The sequence below is a fragment of the Tamandua tetradactyla genome, chromosome 2, assembly GCF_023851605.1.
Source record: "Tamandua tetradactyla isolate mTamTet1 chromosome 2, mTamTet1.pri, whole genome shotgun sequence".
Lineage (NCBI taxonomy): Eukaryota > Metazoa > Chordata > Mammalia > Pilosa > Myrmecophagidae > Tamandua > Tamandua tetradactyla.
This window is the reverse complement of record NC_135328.1, coordinates 38254848-38271938: the sequence shown is the minus strand read 5'-3', so window position 1 is coordinate 38271938 and position 17091 is coordinate 38254848. Positions and strand designations below refer to the sequence as shown.

General features: G+C 41.0%; 1 protein-coding gene across 1 annotated transcript in view; it reads right to left on the bottom strand.

Moving 5' to 3' along the window:
- Positions 1-17091, bottom strand: part of BRINP1 (BMP/retinoic acid inducible neural specific 1) — a 183780-nt gene that overhangs the window by 123151 nt on the left and 43538 nt on the right. The window contains exon 2 of the mRNA XM_077133027.1: positions 11804-12071. Within this exon, the coding sequence (XP_076989142.1) occupies positions 11804-12021 (218 nt within the window). The 5' untranslated portion in view covers positions 12022-12071. The remainder of the gene's footprint in view (positions 1-11803; positions 12072-17091) is intronic.

The window sequence follows — 17091 nt, the reverse complement described above, 5'->3', positions numbered from 1 at the left end:
AAAAAAAAAAAAAATCCTCTAAAGTGCTCCCTATTATCCTTATTACATGGCTCCCAAACTGTGTGCTGAGGTGGCCCAGGGCCCTACAGTAAACTCTTAGGAGCACAGCAAGATACTTAAAATTTTGAAACAGGAGTAGATACTTGCTAACTAACTCAGGATAGTTCATAATTGCAACATTGAATGCAATGACAACACTTCTTTGTGAAGCTGGGATTCTGGCAATTGCTACAATTACAAAGTAAGTGCTACACCAAAGTTAATGAGGACCAGAAAATGAGGGTGGTAGTATCAGGCTGATTGTAAAGTTTGAGAAGCAGTAAGTAAGTACGGTCAGTTGAGAATGAAATTAAAATATTAGCTTTTCTTTCAATTTACATGTATTATTTCTCAAGTGGATACTGAGTTGTTAGGACATAAATATTTTATCAAGTTGTTTGGCTGTTTCTACTTAATAAACAGAATCATTACTATTTCTTTGGCCTAGGAGCTCCATAATAAAATTATTGAGACATGAAGTCACCTTGAAATGCAAAAGAGCAAGTACAACCACCTTTGGATAAAGTTCAATATTATTTACATAACACACATAAGCCTTCATAAACTGAATCCTACAATCTCCTCTGTCTTGCATCCAACAATTATCTCTGTCCATCATCCACACTGAAGAACTGTAAGACTCCAAAATAAGTCTGTCTCCTTTGATACCTCCTCAAACCACATTCATAGATGCTAACTTTCTATTGCCTAACTCCCATTGTCCAGATCTGAACTTAAAACTCTTCTCATGAAAATCTCCTCTTCCATATCCTGCAAGACCAACGTTAGTGCTCCTCCTTTGCATTCCTACCAAGTTTTTTATTTCCTAGCATGTCTTCTATTGGGTAGCAATTTGGCTGCTTTTTGCCTATGTCTGCCCAACTACCCTATGGTATCCCTAAAAGGCACAGATCAGCAATAACTTTGGGTCATAATACTGCACATTGTAAGAATTCTGCAAATATTTGTTGAGTTAATACACAGGTGGGCTCTTCCTTTCATCCAGTCAGACGATCCAAAGCCATTTAGCAGCACTGATACTTCTGTATCATTTATATTCACCTGTTTCTTTCTCATACAAACCACACTCCACCATCAGTGTGAGAGTCACAGAGAGGCTGTCACAAGTGCTCAGGAATTGAGACTGCACCTTGCTGGCATTATCTAAACAACAAACCACAATTTGAGGAAAAGCAGAGGTACCCTTTCTGTCACCCTGCCCTGCTTGCTGTGAGGGTGCTTAGGGAACATTGATTGCTGTGAAGGTGCTTGGGGAGAAGCCATCCCTAAGGGGCCAATGTCTCCTGAGCGTTACAGATCAAAGACAACCTGGCGAGTACTGTGCGGCAGAAACAGGAAGATGAGATGTCACAGACTGCTCCTATCACCTGGGCTGATTAATAAATTAGATGCTTGCAAATCATGGGACGTGCACTGTATACATGAATCAATGCAAGTTCATAGCTTAAGGACACCTTGCCAGCCTGCTGGCCTCAGAATCAGAAATCTTCCATTCCGGGCATCCTTCTCTATATTCCTCCTACTAAGTGATTCCTTAGTCTAAGAATGCGGCAAATGCTACTTTCCTAGTGTACTTAGGTTACAAACCTAAACTCGGGAAACAGAAAACAATGGGTATCCCTGTTGCTTGTAATCCCCCTTTACAAGCCTTCTCAGGGTCTCTGTTGCTGAATTTCCAGTTTTCAAGTATTTATTCTGTGCTAGGTATTGTCATATATCATAAATCCTGGCAATAATCTTGGAATTTGTCAGTATTTTGCAGATGGAGAACTTGGGGATCAAAAGAGTATAAGTCATGTGCCCAAATTCTCCTGGATGGGAAGCGGCAGAGCCAGGACTAAAATCAAGGTTTGATTGAATCTAAAGACTTGCTATTAATCATGAAGCTATAGAAATTGTTTCGGATTTCAAAAAAGTTTAGCTATTAGTGTGTAACTGGAAGTTTCCATCAAGGTGAACAGGGAACAACAATTATAGATCAAGGATGGGATGCAAATCCTTCCTCCAACCAGTTTGGGAATCCATTGCTAATGAGACTCAATAATTCTTGTGCCCAGAAGGAAAGTCTTCAGAGATAAAGAAAATGCCTGGAGGCAGAAGGCAGGGCATTCTGGCTCCTTTCACAGGAAATACGAAGGTATCCGGCAGCTATAGAACTCCGCATTAAAGCATACATACTGGCACAGGGTGTGAGAATGGAACCCCGGGCAGGTAAGCCTACCTGCAGCACTGGAAGAAGACTGCTTGGCAGTGGGAGTTCAGCAGCTTTGTTGGATGCACTAGATGGTACCTGGGAGCTAATGATGCCCATCTTCATGGCCATTGCCGTGGCACGTGCATTCCCTTTCTTTCCCTTGAATTACTACCATAGCCATCTAACCCTTCTCTTTTTCTCCCTCCATGAATTCCTTATGCTTCAGCCAGAGCAATCTTTCTAAATGCATATTATATTATGCCAGTCTCATGTTTCAAGCCCTCATTGTTCTCTTCTTCTTGCCCACATCCAGCAAGACACAGGTTCTAATCTGTTCAACCTGAACATACTGCAAATCCTGCTAATAGAACTTAGCATGATTTTCCTCTGAGTCAAAACTTGACAACAGCAATAGACTCAAAATCAGTGTTTTTTAAATACTGTGGAGGCTGAAACCAATTTTGTTGGTAGACACAGGTGTTAAGAAAAATGAATCAGTATGGGATAGATTATACTAGAATGAAATAGAATAGAATAGAAAATACCAAATGCATCACATGTATTTGGGTTAAGTGTGCTTTCATGAATTTTTATTTCAATTACATATATTTATCTGCATCTGTATTTCTGTATTTATTGAGTGTCTGTGTAAAAGGCACTTATTTCTTAGCACAGGTTAGGACAAAAGCTGTAAAAAAAAAAAAAAAAAAAACACTGCTCTAAATAGCCATGGGGTAATACACTGCCAATTAGCCAAGCTATGGGGTAATACACTGCCAATTAGCCAGAGTTTGAACATTGGTTAGAAACATTTTGACATCCCAAATTCCTTTCAGTATTGCCTTCAAGCTATTATCCAACCTTATGTGCTACCATCACTCCTACTTAAACACATATATGCTCGAAGACTTATAGTTCCAGGCTCTCTTCTGCCTCCCTGTCTTTGCAGGTATGACTTTATGTGCCTGGATTTCTTTTCTCCCCATCGTGTTCCCATGAAGTCCTGATCCTCCTAGAACAGTGAGCTCAACACCTATTCCACTAGGGATTCTTCCCAGACTTTGTCTTTTCTACTAATCTTTTCCCACCTTCATCATTTCAATGTTAAAGGATATTCCCCTCATCTACAACAACATTGCTCAACCAAAGAAGATGGCACATAGCACTGTGAGTGTTTGCCATCCAGTAAGTTTCCCCCAAGATACCATGAGCTCCTTGAAGGTAGGGATCAAGGCTTTCATATGACTATGCCCAAGGAAGAGTACAGAGTCTGCTCAGTAAAAGTTTAGAGATGAGTAAACATATTTCAAATGAATGAGTAAGCTACAGGAGCACAAAATCATGGATCCCATCTAATTCTTTTTTCCTTGGCCAGGACCAAGAGCACAGAGACTCAAGCTCTAAGGATTTGTCTCCATTCTCCTCCTAATACCTCCAGTCATAAAAATAGCCATCTTTTGTATCAATTTAAAGACGCTTTGCCATTTTGATCATATGAGGGAGTGTGCAAACTGGCCCATTTTCAGACATTGCCCCTGACTAAAGCCAGACAATTGCTCTGTGGAGATTGCAGCAAACCACAGTTTGCAGCTCACAGAAGTCACTTCAGTAATGGCATGGGAAGAAAGAGATAAAAAATTGCTAAGATACCAATTTGATAGCAATAAAGCTATCTTTCTTGCAAGTGGAAAATCGATTTTAAATAATCAACACTGAAGATTATCTTTGAACTGACACCAAATGACCCAGGAGATGTTTGCTAGATACCCCTTCCTGTCCCTCTCTATTCAGGTGATTTTGATTGGAAATTTGGACTAAGTGAGGGGACAAGGAGGAGGTGGCGAAGCTTGGGCTGACAGTTTCACCACCACTGCTAACCTCTAAGTGGATGAAACTGACAAATACAAACATGAAACTTCATCCCTTTTATATCTTACTTTGAGCTTACTGGGAGTGCTCTAAAAAAGAAAGAAAAGTGACTGTCCACATGCTTGGACTAAGCTGCTTTTAAGACTCAGGCCACGTGTATCAGGGCTAAAAATGGAGCCTAAACATCCTGCTTCCTAAGGATTCTTGTAGTTAGAGGAAAAACCCATCAGGTCTTCCAGATCTACCAGAAAAAAAAATAGACTCTTTCTGGAGAGGAGAAACACTTTCCCTTAAACACATTCCTTTTCTGTAGCTGTAAATATAAATTGATTCACTTTCCTTAATGCATCAAGTGCCACCCTGGTCTGAGGCCATATCTAAAAGCATGGAAAATCTCTTCCCCTTTGATCCCAAAGCCAGACGATTCAGGAACCCAGCCATTACCGTGTTGCCTATATTTCAGCCATCTTGGTCCCAACACATGAAGAACAAAATCTAAGACCATTTATTCTCTAATAACTTTCCCACCACCAACTCCAGTTGTTACAATCAGAAATGTCTCCAGACATTGCCAAAAGTCCCCTGGTTGACAATCCCTGCTCTAGGTCAGTGGTTCCCGTTTCTATTCTCGACCAATGAAATCTAAATATCTGGGCAAAGACCCAGACATTGGTTGAAAGAAAGAGAGAGAGAGAGAGACAGTGACTTAGCTAGCTAGCTAGCTAGATCTGCAGGGGATTATAATGTGCCACCAGCTTTAAGAACAACTTTCCCATGAACTGAATCAAGTTCTTATCTAACACATCAACTGCTAGCCTGCCCTCTCTTGAAATCACTACACCACAGGGTGGTTTGCTAATTTAGGAATAAGAAAGGAAAAATGGGGTGGGGGGCAGGTAAGACTGTTAGACACAACAGGAAAACTGAAGCTGCTAATTCCATTCTTTTCATCATAAACCAGGAGGTAGATTCAGACCAAAGTACTCAAAGCAAAAGCTCATCAGGAGGGGTGGCTTCCTCAGCCTGTGCCAGCTACCTAGGATGAAGAGATGCCCCTTTAAGAGTGCATTTGCACAGGCTGGCATTCACACAAAAACACTCAAGCTGAGAAAACCAGGTAGAGCCAGCGACTCCCTAAGCTGATCACCAGAATTCAAGCTCTTCTGATTCTATGGTCAAAGAGGTTTTGTTAAATATTGTTAAAACATGTAATAGAGATCTTGAAAAAGTCCTGCAGTAAAAGGCCTATATAATTTTTATCTGTTTCCTACATGTACATTTATATTGTTTGGGAGACAGAATAGCATGATTAAGCGTGCAGGCTCCGGAATCAACTCGCAGGGGGACAAATCTTACTCCACCACCAAGTTTCTCTTATTTTGGACAAGATACAAAATGGAGATAATAACATCTACCACACAGGATTATTGTAAGCATCAGTTGGCATAATTTATGTAAAGTGTGTACAGTTTCAAAGTTAATAATTAACTTACCATTATTATTATGATGATTACTTATTTGACTATGGGGCCCTTTTGTGTGTTTTTCCCCCTAGAAAATTCCTTTAAACATCACTTTTAACTAGTGATCCATGTTATATACTTTAAGAAAGGCTGGTTGACCTAATTTTAGTCACACTAATACAAATATAACCCTAGTATGCATGATATCAAAATTCTATTTGGAATTCAGAGGCTGGATTCCTTTCAAGTCCAGACACAAACCTCCTGGGTAATGCATAGATGGACTTTTCTCTCACTCCTTCTTTTGAATAAGCTCCTTGAGAGCAGACATCTTGTCTACATTGTTTATTACTGAATCCCCAATGCATACTGTCTGTCCTAGTCAGATGCTCAATGCTTACTGTGAATAATTGATAGATAAAAGGACCACATTTCATTCACTTTGATAGAACCATCCACTCACTCTGAGCCCCATTCACTTAGCCAAGTAGTTTGTCCATAAAGGCTGCTGCAGATAGTTTTATGAAACACACGAAGGAACCATCAGGAGAGCATATTAGAACTGAGGTTCATTCAACTCTGAAATAAATATGGAAGAAAGCTAGGCAATCAGACTTGGTTTACCGAGATTTGATTTACACTCAACTTTCAGGTCCTTATTTAGGACTCAAAGGGAGGGTGCACCATAAGCCACAAACCACTTGCTCTGAAAATGCATGGAAAACCACTCAACACAAACCACTCTTGTGGCATAGCAACCACCATTATCAGTCTCTCTCCCTCTACCCTGACTTTCCTGAATCAAAGCCCATAAAGGATACCAAAATGTTCCTATTAAACCCACCTTTGAAGTAATTGCTAAAGTTGTGATATCAAAGTCAGGAAAAATCATAAGCATAAAATGAAACTCAATATGCAATGGGGACAGAGTAGGCACCTTTGGATTAAAGAGTGGGGAGAAAATAAATAATTTGTATTAATGCAACCAGCCCCCCAGATGGAGGCGAGAACTCCCATTTATTGGGCTCCGGAAAAATGCCAGTCTGTACCTGGATATTTATTTCTCACCACACTCACACCAGGTATTTAATATTATCTCCAGCATACAGATGAGAAAACTGAGATTCACAGAAATTGTAGCTTGTCCAAGATCAAAGAGAGTTTCTCAGTATTTGGTAATAACTCAGGTGAATAAGAGCCAGAGAGAGTCACAACAGTACAGAGTTAACGGCACATGTTGTGGATTCTCAGGGGCCTGGGTTCGAATTTATTTCTGCCACTTCCCAGCTGTGTGATGTGGACAATTTGCTTACCCTCTTGGTACATTACTTTCCTCATCTGTAATAGGGGTCAATAATAGCATTTCCCTGAAAGAACGGCAGTGAGTATTTAATGACTAACACATGTACAGGCTTAACAAAGAAAAAATGAGAACATCATTTTATTAGAATGATAGCTCTAGAAGCTTATTGAAAAAAAAAAGTTTCTGAATGCAAGATACTATATATTTTATAAAGTATCCTCACAGAAATGGAATCACATTTGACCTGGTAGGTAGGACAGATATCATTCTCCCTTTCTACAGAGGAAAACATTGTATATCTGAGGGTTTACTTATCCATTCCTATCCAGGAGATGATAATTCTCTGCTTATTCATTATTTTTCCCTCCAGCTCCTTCCCCAACTCCGAGCTTAGTGAAGGAGGGAGTGGACATTGTGAGTTGTTTTTTTTTGTGGGTGCATATGCCTGTGCTTTACTGTCTTCTTTGGGACATCTCTCTATCACCAGACCATAGCACAGTCTGTGGCACAGGATTGGTACTAATTTTAAAATTATTAATACATGAATGAATGAATGCTACATAAATACATTGACCCAGGATGAAAAATCTAGAAAGTGACTCCAAAATAAACAAAACCCAAGTTTCTCAGACCCCAAGTCCAGACTCCACTCCACTACTCTGCTGTATTTTCAAATGGCAATATTTCATGGAACCATAGAATTTCAGATTTGGGAAGAACACTGGAGATCACCATGTCAGCTAATGCTTCCATTTTACAGCTGAAGAAACAGAACCTCAAAAAAGTCCCAATCCTGACCAAACTTGCATGGTAAGGAGGTAGGCAAGCCAGGCCAAGACCCAGGTTGCCTTACTCTGAGGTCATCCTTGCTGCCACCAAACCCTTGCAGATTCAAGAGCAGAAAATCTGCTCAGGCTTGTGGGTAATGGAGCGTGCGCCTTGTGCTCCCAAACCACTACATGTGCACATATTATCGCTCATGAAGCAACAGGAGAGGGGCTTCTGCTGGGATTTAATCTCAAAGATTCTAATCATTGCCACTGGCAGCAACTCCCCACCATGACTCTAAGAGTTGAAATCAGCCTCTGTGCACATATGCTTGAGGAAGGAGATGGCAGTAACCTACTTCAGTGATGGATGAGGCTTCCTCCCAGTTTCCTTCTACAGTTTCCAGATCACCCTAGATTCTAGCTTGGATTATGCCATGGGGGCAACTGGCCAAGGCTTGAAGTCTGGGGCATCTCAATAGTATTAGCCCTCTAGAATCATACAATATGGCACATTCTGATTAAGTAAGGCCTTCTTTAGTGATGCGAATGTCAAGTTTCTAATATGCTATATCCACATTAGCACACAGCAAGATACACTGGGAAATTGTCTGCCAATATATTTTTGTGTGTGACTGGGGAGAAAGTGTCAATTGACAACTGCCTAAATGAGAATACGTTAGTTGGCTTTTGCTCCCGGATGAGAGCATGTCGTGGGTACTTATTTGCATGTGTGTCCCTGTTCAGATTTTGGCATGACCCCCTCACTTACTCCTTACACACAGTAGGTGCACAATCAGACTACAACTAGTCTCCTAGCCATGCCTACCAGGAACTTTTCTCTTTGTAGCACTCTATGAGTGTATGTGTATAATTAATCCCAGGCTCTTCCATGAGAGCAGGGGCCATGTTTATTTTATTCATCATTGCTTCCCCACCCACCCCCTCAAAAAAAAAAAAAACACACACACACAGAGCTGAGCCTATAGCTGATGCTTAATATTATCTGAGGTTTAAATAAAAGAAAGAAGGAATAATCACATAGTTAGTGCCTGACTTCTAGGTTGAACGCCATCATTAAAGTAACTAAGTGACCTTGGTTAAATCTTACACTTAATTTTAGAATGGGTTTTAGAAATCAGCTTTTTGGTTGATTGCAAACTTTATCAGTAAAATTCAAAGTAAAATGTACATGAAATCTAAACCCATAAGCAGATACAATCTGTTCTTGTCTAAGGGTTGTATAGGATTGGGAATCCTGCCTGATCACCCCCTTCTCTCTCTCTCCCTACACTCCAGTGTCTTCTAAGACTACCTTAATTGATCCTCAGGATTTCAAATAGTACAAATTGAAAACCACTGATCTACATCACTGCTATTGTTTGACAGATGGAGAAAGTGGAATCCAGGAGAAGAGAAGACCTTGCCAAATGTCCCCCACCCAGCGCATGGCAGAGCTGAAATTAGTATCCAGGTGACCTGACCCCCAGCCTCATTGTCAATTTTCTAACATCTCTAAAATTACCCCTAAAATGCATACAAAGTGGTTGTGAGGAGGCAATGTGAACGTGTTTGGAAAATCCCTTTCAGAGCTCTGTAACACTCTCTGCATTTGGAAGCTGTACTCGGGACCATCCAGTACACTGGTTAAGAAGGGCTTTGGGGTCAAGGAGTTTGGTGTTTGGACTCCAGCTCCACTCCCTGCCAGATGGATGATCTGGAGCAATGTACTCAACTGCTCCAATTTCTAGTTTTCCCATCAGTAAAACAGCACGGTGCTGCCCACCTCACAGGGGATGCTATGAGGATGAATGCCCTCCCTTCCCTGGTACAACATAAGTGCTCAATAAGTGGTTACTACTATTTATCATTCTGTATCTGTGGTTCCATGCAGGGTACCTCTTTAGCTATACAGTTATTTCAACAACAATCAAAAATATATTGATTGCCTAACATGTGCCATAGCTCCCCTTGCAAACTCCATTATTACTATCACCATGTCATATTGTGACTACATCGTAGGACCAATTATCCTCAATGTCTAGCTAGGGCCAGGCATATTATATTTGTTAAGAAACATCTGTAAATAGTGAATGAGTGTCTGTATTTCTAGCACATTTATCGATGTACTTATGAGCTTATAATCAGTCTTTATTTCGCGTCCAGGCCCCTTCTTTGCATAGACATGTGACTTTATTCAAAACATTCATCTCCTGATCTTTAAAAGGGGATATGACTTGCAGTCATCCCGAACTTGAAGGGTCCTCAGGAAGTTCAGCTGCTGCAACTGAAGATAAAGGCATACATGACAGCAAGAGGTCATTGCTGCTTGACAAAACACAAGCCGAACAAGATATTCTGAATTTTCTGTCCCCCTAAATCCAGCATATCAAGTCCAATACCAGGGACACCAGATAATTCCGTGGTTCTGTCAGATAGTCAAGTGAACCCTTATTTTGTTGATGCATATACACAAACATCAATGACTACATCCTGCCAGAAACTATTTTAAGGATGCAATTTTGAAATTATGTAAATAACCAGTAATTTTTGATGATTTAGGAGTGGTTGTCCCTAGGGTCAACTCTCTGAATCAATCTATTTTTTTTAATTCAAATATTCTTCTCTTTTAATGAGGAAACTCTTACTATTTCTCAACCTTCTGCCCGTATTTTCATTTTCCCTTACACACCTCATAATTCATTTTCCATTGCATTCCTATTTTTCATCATTCCCAGAAGAGCATTTCCCTAATAGCCCTCTGGTCATTTCCTTCCTAAGGTCCACAGAAAGTTTGTCCAGAAACTCTAGCATACATGGAGCCATTCATTGCAAAACTTCATTCCTTAGTAGGCCAAATTTCAAACCGAGATTTAGAAATTCAGAGTAGAATCACAGGCATTTGCATGTGGTAGAGATTTCATAGATCACGCAGCCCAAATCCTTCATGCCACAAAATGTACAAAGGAAATGTGCCCATTTTTTATATCAAAAACCTAGACAATTTAAGACCTGAATTCATGCTTTCACAGCCACAGATCAGTGTCCTTTTCTCCAGCAAGTTGCCTGGCTATCCTATTCTAATTGGCCCAGAATGCCCGCATTTGCTCCTCTTCTCTAAATTTAAGACAAGGATTATACTTCCAGGGTTTTTTTTTCATTGTCCAAGATATTTAAGTACACAAACACTTACTGTGTGCTTATGATTACATGGCAGAGCAAAAATCACTTTGGGGATACAAAAACAAATTATATATTAGCCCTGCCCTCAAAGAGTTTCCAGTTAGATGAGAAAGAAATACAAGAATGCATTCAAATACCAAAAGGATTAAAGTTGAAAAGATATGAGGGTAAAGAGCTATTGCATATAGGACAGTGCAGTGGTGGCTCAGTGGCAAGAAGTCTCACCTGCCGAGCTCGAGACCCAGATTCTTTTCCCAGAGCCTGCCCATGCAAAAAACAAACAAAAAAAAGCTATTGAGTGTATTAAAGAGAAAGTGATTAAGTGGTACGGAGCAATCTAAGATTTCAGTGAAGAAAGGGGTGTTGGTCTGAGCCTAAATTATTTCAACAGGTCAAGAATCAGTTCATAGCTGCTTTAAAAAAACTTTATTCATTGAGTGTCCCTACTTTTTTCCAGGTATAGGAATAGGTCCAGGTAAGATATTGGGTACATTAACAGCATTTGCTAAGCACCACTTGCATCTGATGTGGTTGAATAGAAATGCCATGACTACGGATACAGATAAATCAGGATTTGAATCTCAGCCTTACCACTTACTGAATGTGTGACTTTAGACAAGTTGTTTAACCTAGCTGAGGCTCAGCCACCCCATCTGTAAAGGGAAGAAAACAAATGGAACCTATATTTGATGGTTAATATAAGATTTAAATGAAATAGAATACAAAGTATTATGCCTAATGCCCAGTATGCAGTATATACTCGATAAATATTAGTTATTCAATCTTCACTTTGCTGTTCTTACTCTCTTTTGCAAATCAAAAATCATTGAAAAAGTGAAAAATAAGGAGCGTCATTCCTCGACCCAGGGACCCCCCCACCCCCGTACAGCAAGGCCTAGGCCAATGCCTCACCTCTAAAGCACATAATGCACGAAAAGCAAAGCTGGCTGAGCCCAGATCTTACCTGTATATTTTATATCTGGTTGTAAATCCCTGACGGTGTCTTTCCACAAAGGATAGGTAGCTCCTGGAGTGATGGAAAGGCCCCCTGTCTGAAATAAGCCAATCAAATTCCTTGGAGACATGTTGGTCTGTCCCAGCTGGTTCCTGGTGGGAGGGCTGTACAGAGATATGGCCCCATACAAACAGGAAGTAGAGGAGCTCAACAAACCTCCAGTTCATGCTTTTCTGCCGGCCTTTCTCCTCTCATTCTTGCTCCATTCTGAGGAGTCCTGTGGAGAAAAGAATAAGGAAGGGGAGAAGAGAGGAGGAGAGAAATGAAGGAGAGAGGGGATATTAAAAAAAAATGGTGGGGGACAAAAAAGGAAAGGGAAAAGAGAGGAAGACAAAGAAAAAGAAAAATTCAATTAACATACCCTCTTAATAATACCTTACATGAGCAGAGTGTTTTAAAGTTTATAAAAAGCAGTACAGTTCCTGGTTAAGAGCATAGAAGCCCTGGAAATCTACGCTCATGGTCCTGCTTTGCTGCCTAAATGTTGTGGAACTTATGCGAATTGTTTATCCTCCTAGGGTTTCAGTTTCCTTGTCTGTAAAGTAGAGGATGGATCCAAACCCCTCCATCTCAGGCCTCGGCACAATGTAAGTATGCAAGGCACATGTGTTGAATGAATGAAAATGAATAAATGAATGCAGTCAATCAGGATCACAGAGGCAGAACTCAGGTGTCTATTGTACTTACGTCATGACTAATAACCTGCTTCTCAGAACAGGACTCAGTAAACAAGAATCCCTTTCTTTTCCCCTCTCACGCAGGTATGCGTCCACCGAGCATGCCCTTTGTTTTTGCATTATCAGATGATTCCACATCCTGATGATAGATTATTTTCATAACTATCTGGGTTAAATACCTTACAGATGAAGAGTTCGTGGAGCTCATAAAATCCTCTTCTATATTGTTCAGTAGAATGTCTGGTTCACCCCAAGGAAGCAAGACCAGATAATTAACCCCAGATGCCATTGAACCTCAAAGTTCCCTGATGTTCAGAAGGGAAATTAAAGTCCAGGGGGCTACATGGGACCTTTGCCTGTCTCTTTTTGGGAGGATGACAACATTGCACAGTGGAGCTGTATTAAGAGAATGCTCGAGACTGAGACCCAGCTTCGGTGCAGGCTCCTTGTAGGGAAAAAAAAGATAAATCACAAGGCCACACCTAGCCTTTGGAAATGTATAGGTTTTGTTTCTATGGCCTCATCATCATTCTATATACTAACTTAACATCACACTGTCTGTGCCCCAGCTTCAACCCACTCATTCTGAAAAAAAAAAAAAAAGCTTATCTTACTCCTTATCAAAAGGCAGCTTTGAATCCAGGTTCCATCAGTTATAACAATATTATTTGGGGCAAAAACTGTACTTCTGAGTCTCAATTTCCTGAGATGGAAAATAGCAACATCTATATCCAGGACTACTGTGACAATTAATTGGCGTAATTTATGAAAAATGCTCGACCAGTGCCTGGGTTATAGCATGTGCTCTGTAAATGGCATCAACAATGATGGTGATGAAAATGACAGCGAATGCTGATGATGTTGCAGACTCGACCACTGCAGTGCTCACCTCGCAGTGCTCCCCTCCCCCTCCAGGCACTGCTCATCTCTCCAAAGCCAATTAAGGTCATTTCCCCCAAGGTCGTTTGCTTGTAGTGTACCTCTAGCAACGTGTGTGTGGTTCCTCTCGACTCTAGTTGCTCATTTTATAGAAGGGTATGTTAGTAATTAATGTATTTGATGACAATTGTTTATGTTCCTGTTTAGTTCCCCAGATTGGGAAGTTGTGAAGCTTTGAACAGTCAGGTTCCCTCTCTAGACCTCAGATTTTTATGACAGCAGTTTAAAAAATGAGGTGAGAACACAATGGTTGTAAAAACACTTGGTTGACTCTAGAACTACGTATAAACATGAGGAGATATAATATCTTATTTGTCTACTCTTCCAGCTGGAAATGGGAGGAAAGTGAAACTGAGAAAGGGAAAATCGAAAAAAGGCGGATGTGAATTTCCTGCCCGATTGGATATTTCTCTCTGTTGTCCAGTTGCACCATTTTATTGTGAGTGGCAAGAAAAATCCGCTTAGCACTGCAAGCCCCAGCTGTCAGGGGCAAAGGGGAGGCACGTGGGCAGAGATTGGTCTGGCAGAAGCTGTGGCCTGAAGTTTTGTGCGGAGCCTAAAACAAAGCTATACATGTTGAGTGCAGAAGTACAACAGCTACAGCTGCCAAAATTGTCTGCCAGAGCCCACCTGAACAGCAAGCAGAGGGAGGAGGCGAACATTCAGAGATCCCAGTGGGGGGATACAACACATTCAAATCATGGCGTGTCACCCAGACTTCCCTTGTAAATGTTTCTGTTCCGAGTGGGTGCAAGATGGGAGCCTGTGAGAAAATGCTTGGCTGGTAGACTGTTTGCATGAAAGCAGAATTCAGAACATTGCAGTCTTCTTAAGTGGAGCCAAACTGCTCTACCTGGATGGAGCAGCTGTATGTGTATAGGCATGTGTGCATTTATGTGTGTGTAAGAGAGTAAAATCTCAGCCTATAGTCCTATAAATAGATAGACTTTGAAAGATCTAAGCTGATGCTCCTCAGGTAGGGGCGAATTCACCCCTCAAGGGACATTTGGCAATATCTGGATACATCTTTGATTGTCACAACATATGGGATGCTAGCGGCATCTCATGGGTAAAGACCAGGGAGGCTGCTAAACATCCTTCAATTCACAGGCCAGCACCCACAACAAAGAATATTGCACCCAAAATGTCAGTGGTGCAAAGGTTGAAAAACCTTGCTCCAACCCAACTCCTGCTTTACTGGGTGTGACCTTGAGGCCCAGGGGTAGAAGGACTTGTGCCAGGACACAGCAAGTGAGGGACAGATGGTACAAGATTCCTTCTTATGTGATTCCACCCTGTTATGTGGTCTTTTTTGCAGCACTGTCCCTTCAGGGCAGCAGAGGGCATGTGACTGTATTTGAGCCTGTTTTTTTGTTGGGGCCTGTGATACAATCTACATTTCCACAAATAGGGATGAGCACTTCATGGGAGAAGTCTGCATATATCTCTGTTGACTTAGAAAATCACAATAATCCAGAGTACTAAAAGTGAAACCAGAAGTTTCTATGAAGTGCATTTTAATAGAAATGGATATGTTCTTGGTTTAGAACGAGGTCTAGCATTTATGTTACCTAAATATTGTCATGTGAGCTATGATAACAGATACTGTGACTCTCATACTGTAAAGAAAGCCCATTCTAGCAACCACTGTTTTAGAGGTTCAGGATCATGTAAGGGCTATACAACTGACATTTAGGGTGCCTGTACTGTGCATGTATCTCCAAAAATGTCCATTCCCTTGGTAGCAGGCAAAGCATTGAGTGCACAGTAGATAAAACAAAGATATATTCCACAAGATGGGCAGAGATATCCTACTCAACATATAAGGACCTTGAGACTCGGAAACATAAAAAATTTTCAGAAGATCACAACACTTAAGCATGAGATTTGACATTCTAACCTGTGTATATCTCACTTCAAAGTCTGTGTGATTCCTACTACATCACCCCCCGTCTCAACACAGCTGATATTAGGTCCTGCCCAACAGAGATTCAAAATATAATGGGAAAGTTTCACCCATGCATGTGTGGTCCTAATATAAAATACGCTGTCATGGGACCTTTAATGAATGAATTAGCCCCAATGGACGACTACAGTTAGGGGTGACTGCTTTCAACCAAGAGATCTGGAAGGGCCTCAGAGAAGAGATAATACTTGAGGAGGATGCTGAACAGCATGGAGGTTCTACTAGAGAGAAGTGGGGGAAATGGAATTCCAGGCAGATCAGGTGGCATAAAAAAAAAAAAGCTTGGGAATGAGAGAGGGAGGAAGTTGTTTGAGGAGGGATTGGGTGTGCAGCGAGACTAGTACATAGGTTGGCAGAGGGGTTCTCTGGGAACAAGGGCTGGTGAAGCATTGATTACCTGTCTCTCTTTCTCTCTCTCTCTCACTCTTTCATGAAGCAAAACCATTCATTTCATTTCCATGCTATACAATAAGAGCAAAGCATTGTAGATGTTCAGTGAATTCCTGTTTTCATCCATAACTGAGCAGCCACTGTGTGACAGGCATTGCCCTGGAAGCTGGGAATTCAACAGCGAACAGAGCACAGGACCCTCAGGGAGCTCACTTTCTAGCAATCACTGTATTTATGGAGATAAAGAGCACCTTAAAGAAAATTAAGACAGGTAAAGGGGGATTGAGAATTTGGGTATTACTTTTTGTTCAGGGTGGTTGGGAAAAGGTTCACCGCTAAGTGACTTTTGATCAGAGACTCAAAGGAAGTAAGGAGTGAGTGGGGGAGATGCTTGGGGAGGAAAAGAGATGTCAGTGGAAAGAAAGGAAAGGAAAGGGCAGAGCTGATTTCAGTTTGGATGCAGTCAGAAGTCAGGTTTGCATTTCAAACCTCTTCAGGGAGCTTTCCTGTGAACGTCAGTTTGAGGCGAGAACCACGCATTAACTGAGCTTTTACTATGTGCCAAGAACTGCATTGATTGCTTCACACGTATAAACGTATGATAATACCCTGAGAGGGAAGGGTCATGGTCCCTATTTTATACATGGGGTGGGATGGGGTGGGGGGCTTGAGGTTCAGATACATTAAGTAACTGGCCCAACACCACAAAGCTAGCAAACGGCTGAGATGGAGCCTGTGATTTTCAATTCAGGAGCCACTGGCCATATATGGCTATCAAGTTCTTGAAATATGGCAAGTCAAAATTGAGATATGCCAGTGTAAATTACATATGCAGTGGATTTCAATAATAAGATGTACATCTCATTAATATTTTATACTGTTAACATGTTGGAATGTTACCATTTCATACGCATTGGGTTAAATCACATACATTAAAATTAATTCCACTGTTTCTTTTTGATTATTTCAATGTGGCTGCTAGAAACTTTAAAAATTACACATGGGGCTCATATTCTATTTCTAGTGAACAGCACTGGGCTAGGCGACCTCTTTCTGTTATATGGCATGGCCTGAGAATGGGGAACCTGACTCATGCTCCCATACAATTTTTCCATTGAGACACTGTCTAGTTGCCTCCTTCCTCTAAAATCAATAAATGAACAAATAATAAATACATTACAAAAAAATCCCAAGTTCAAGGACCACATCTCCAAATCCTGATGTCCTAGAGACAGCCTTGGATATCTGCCATCATATTTCAGAAA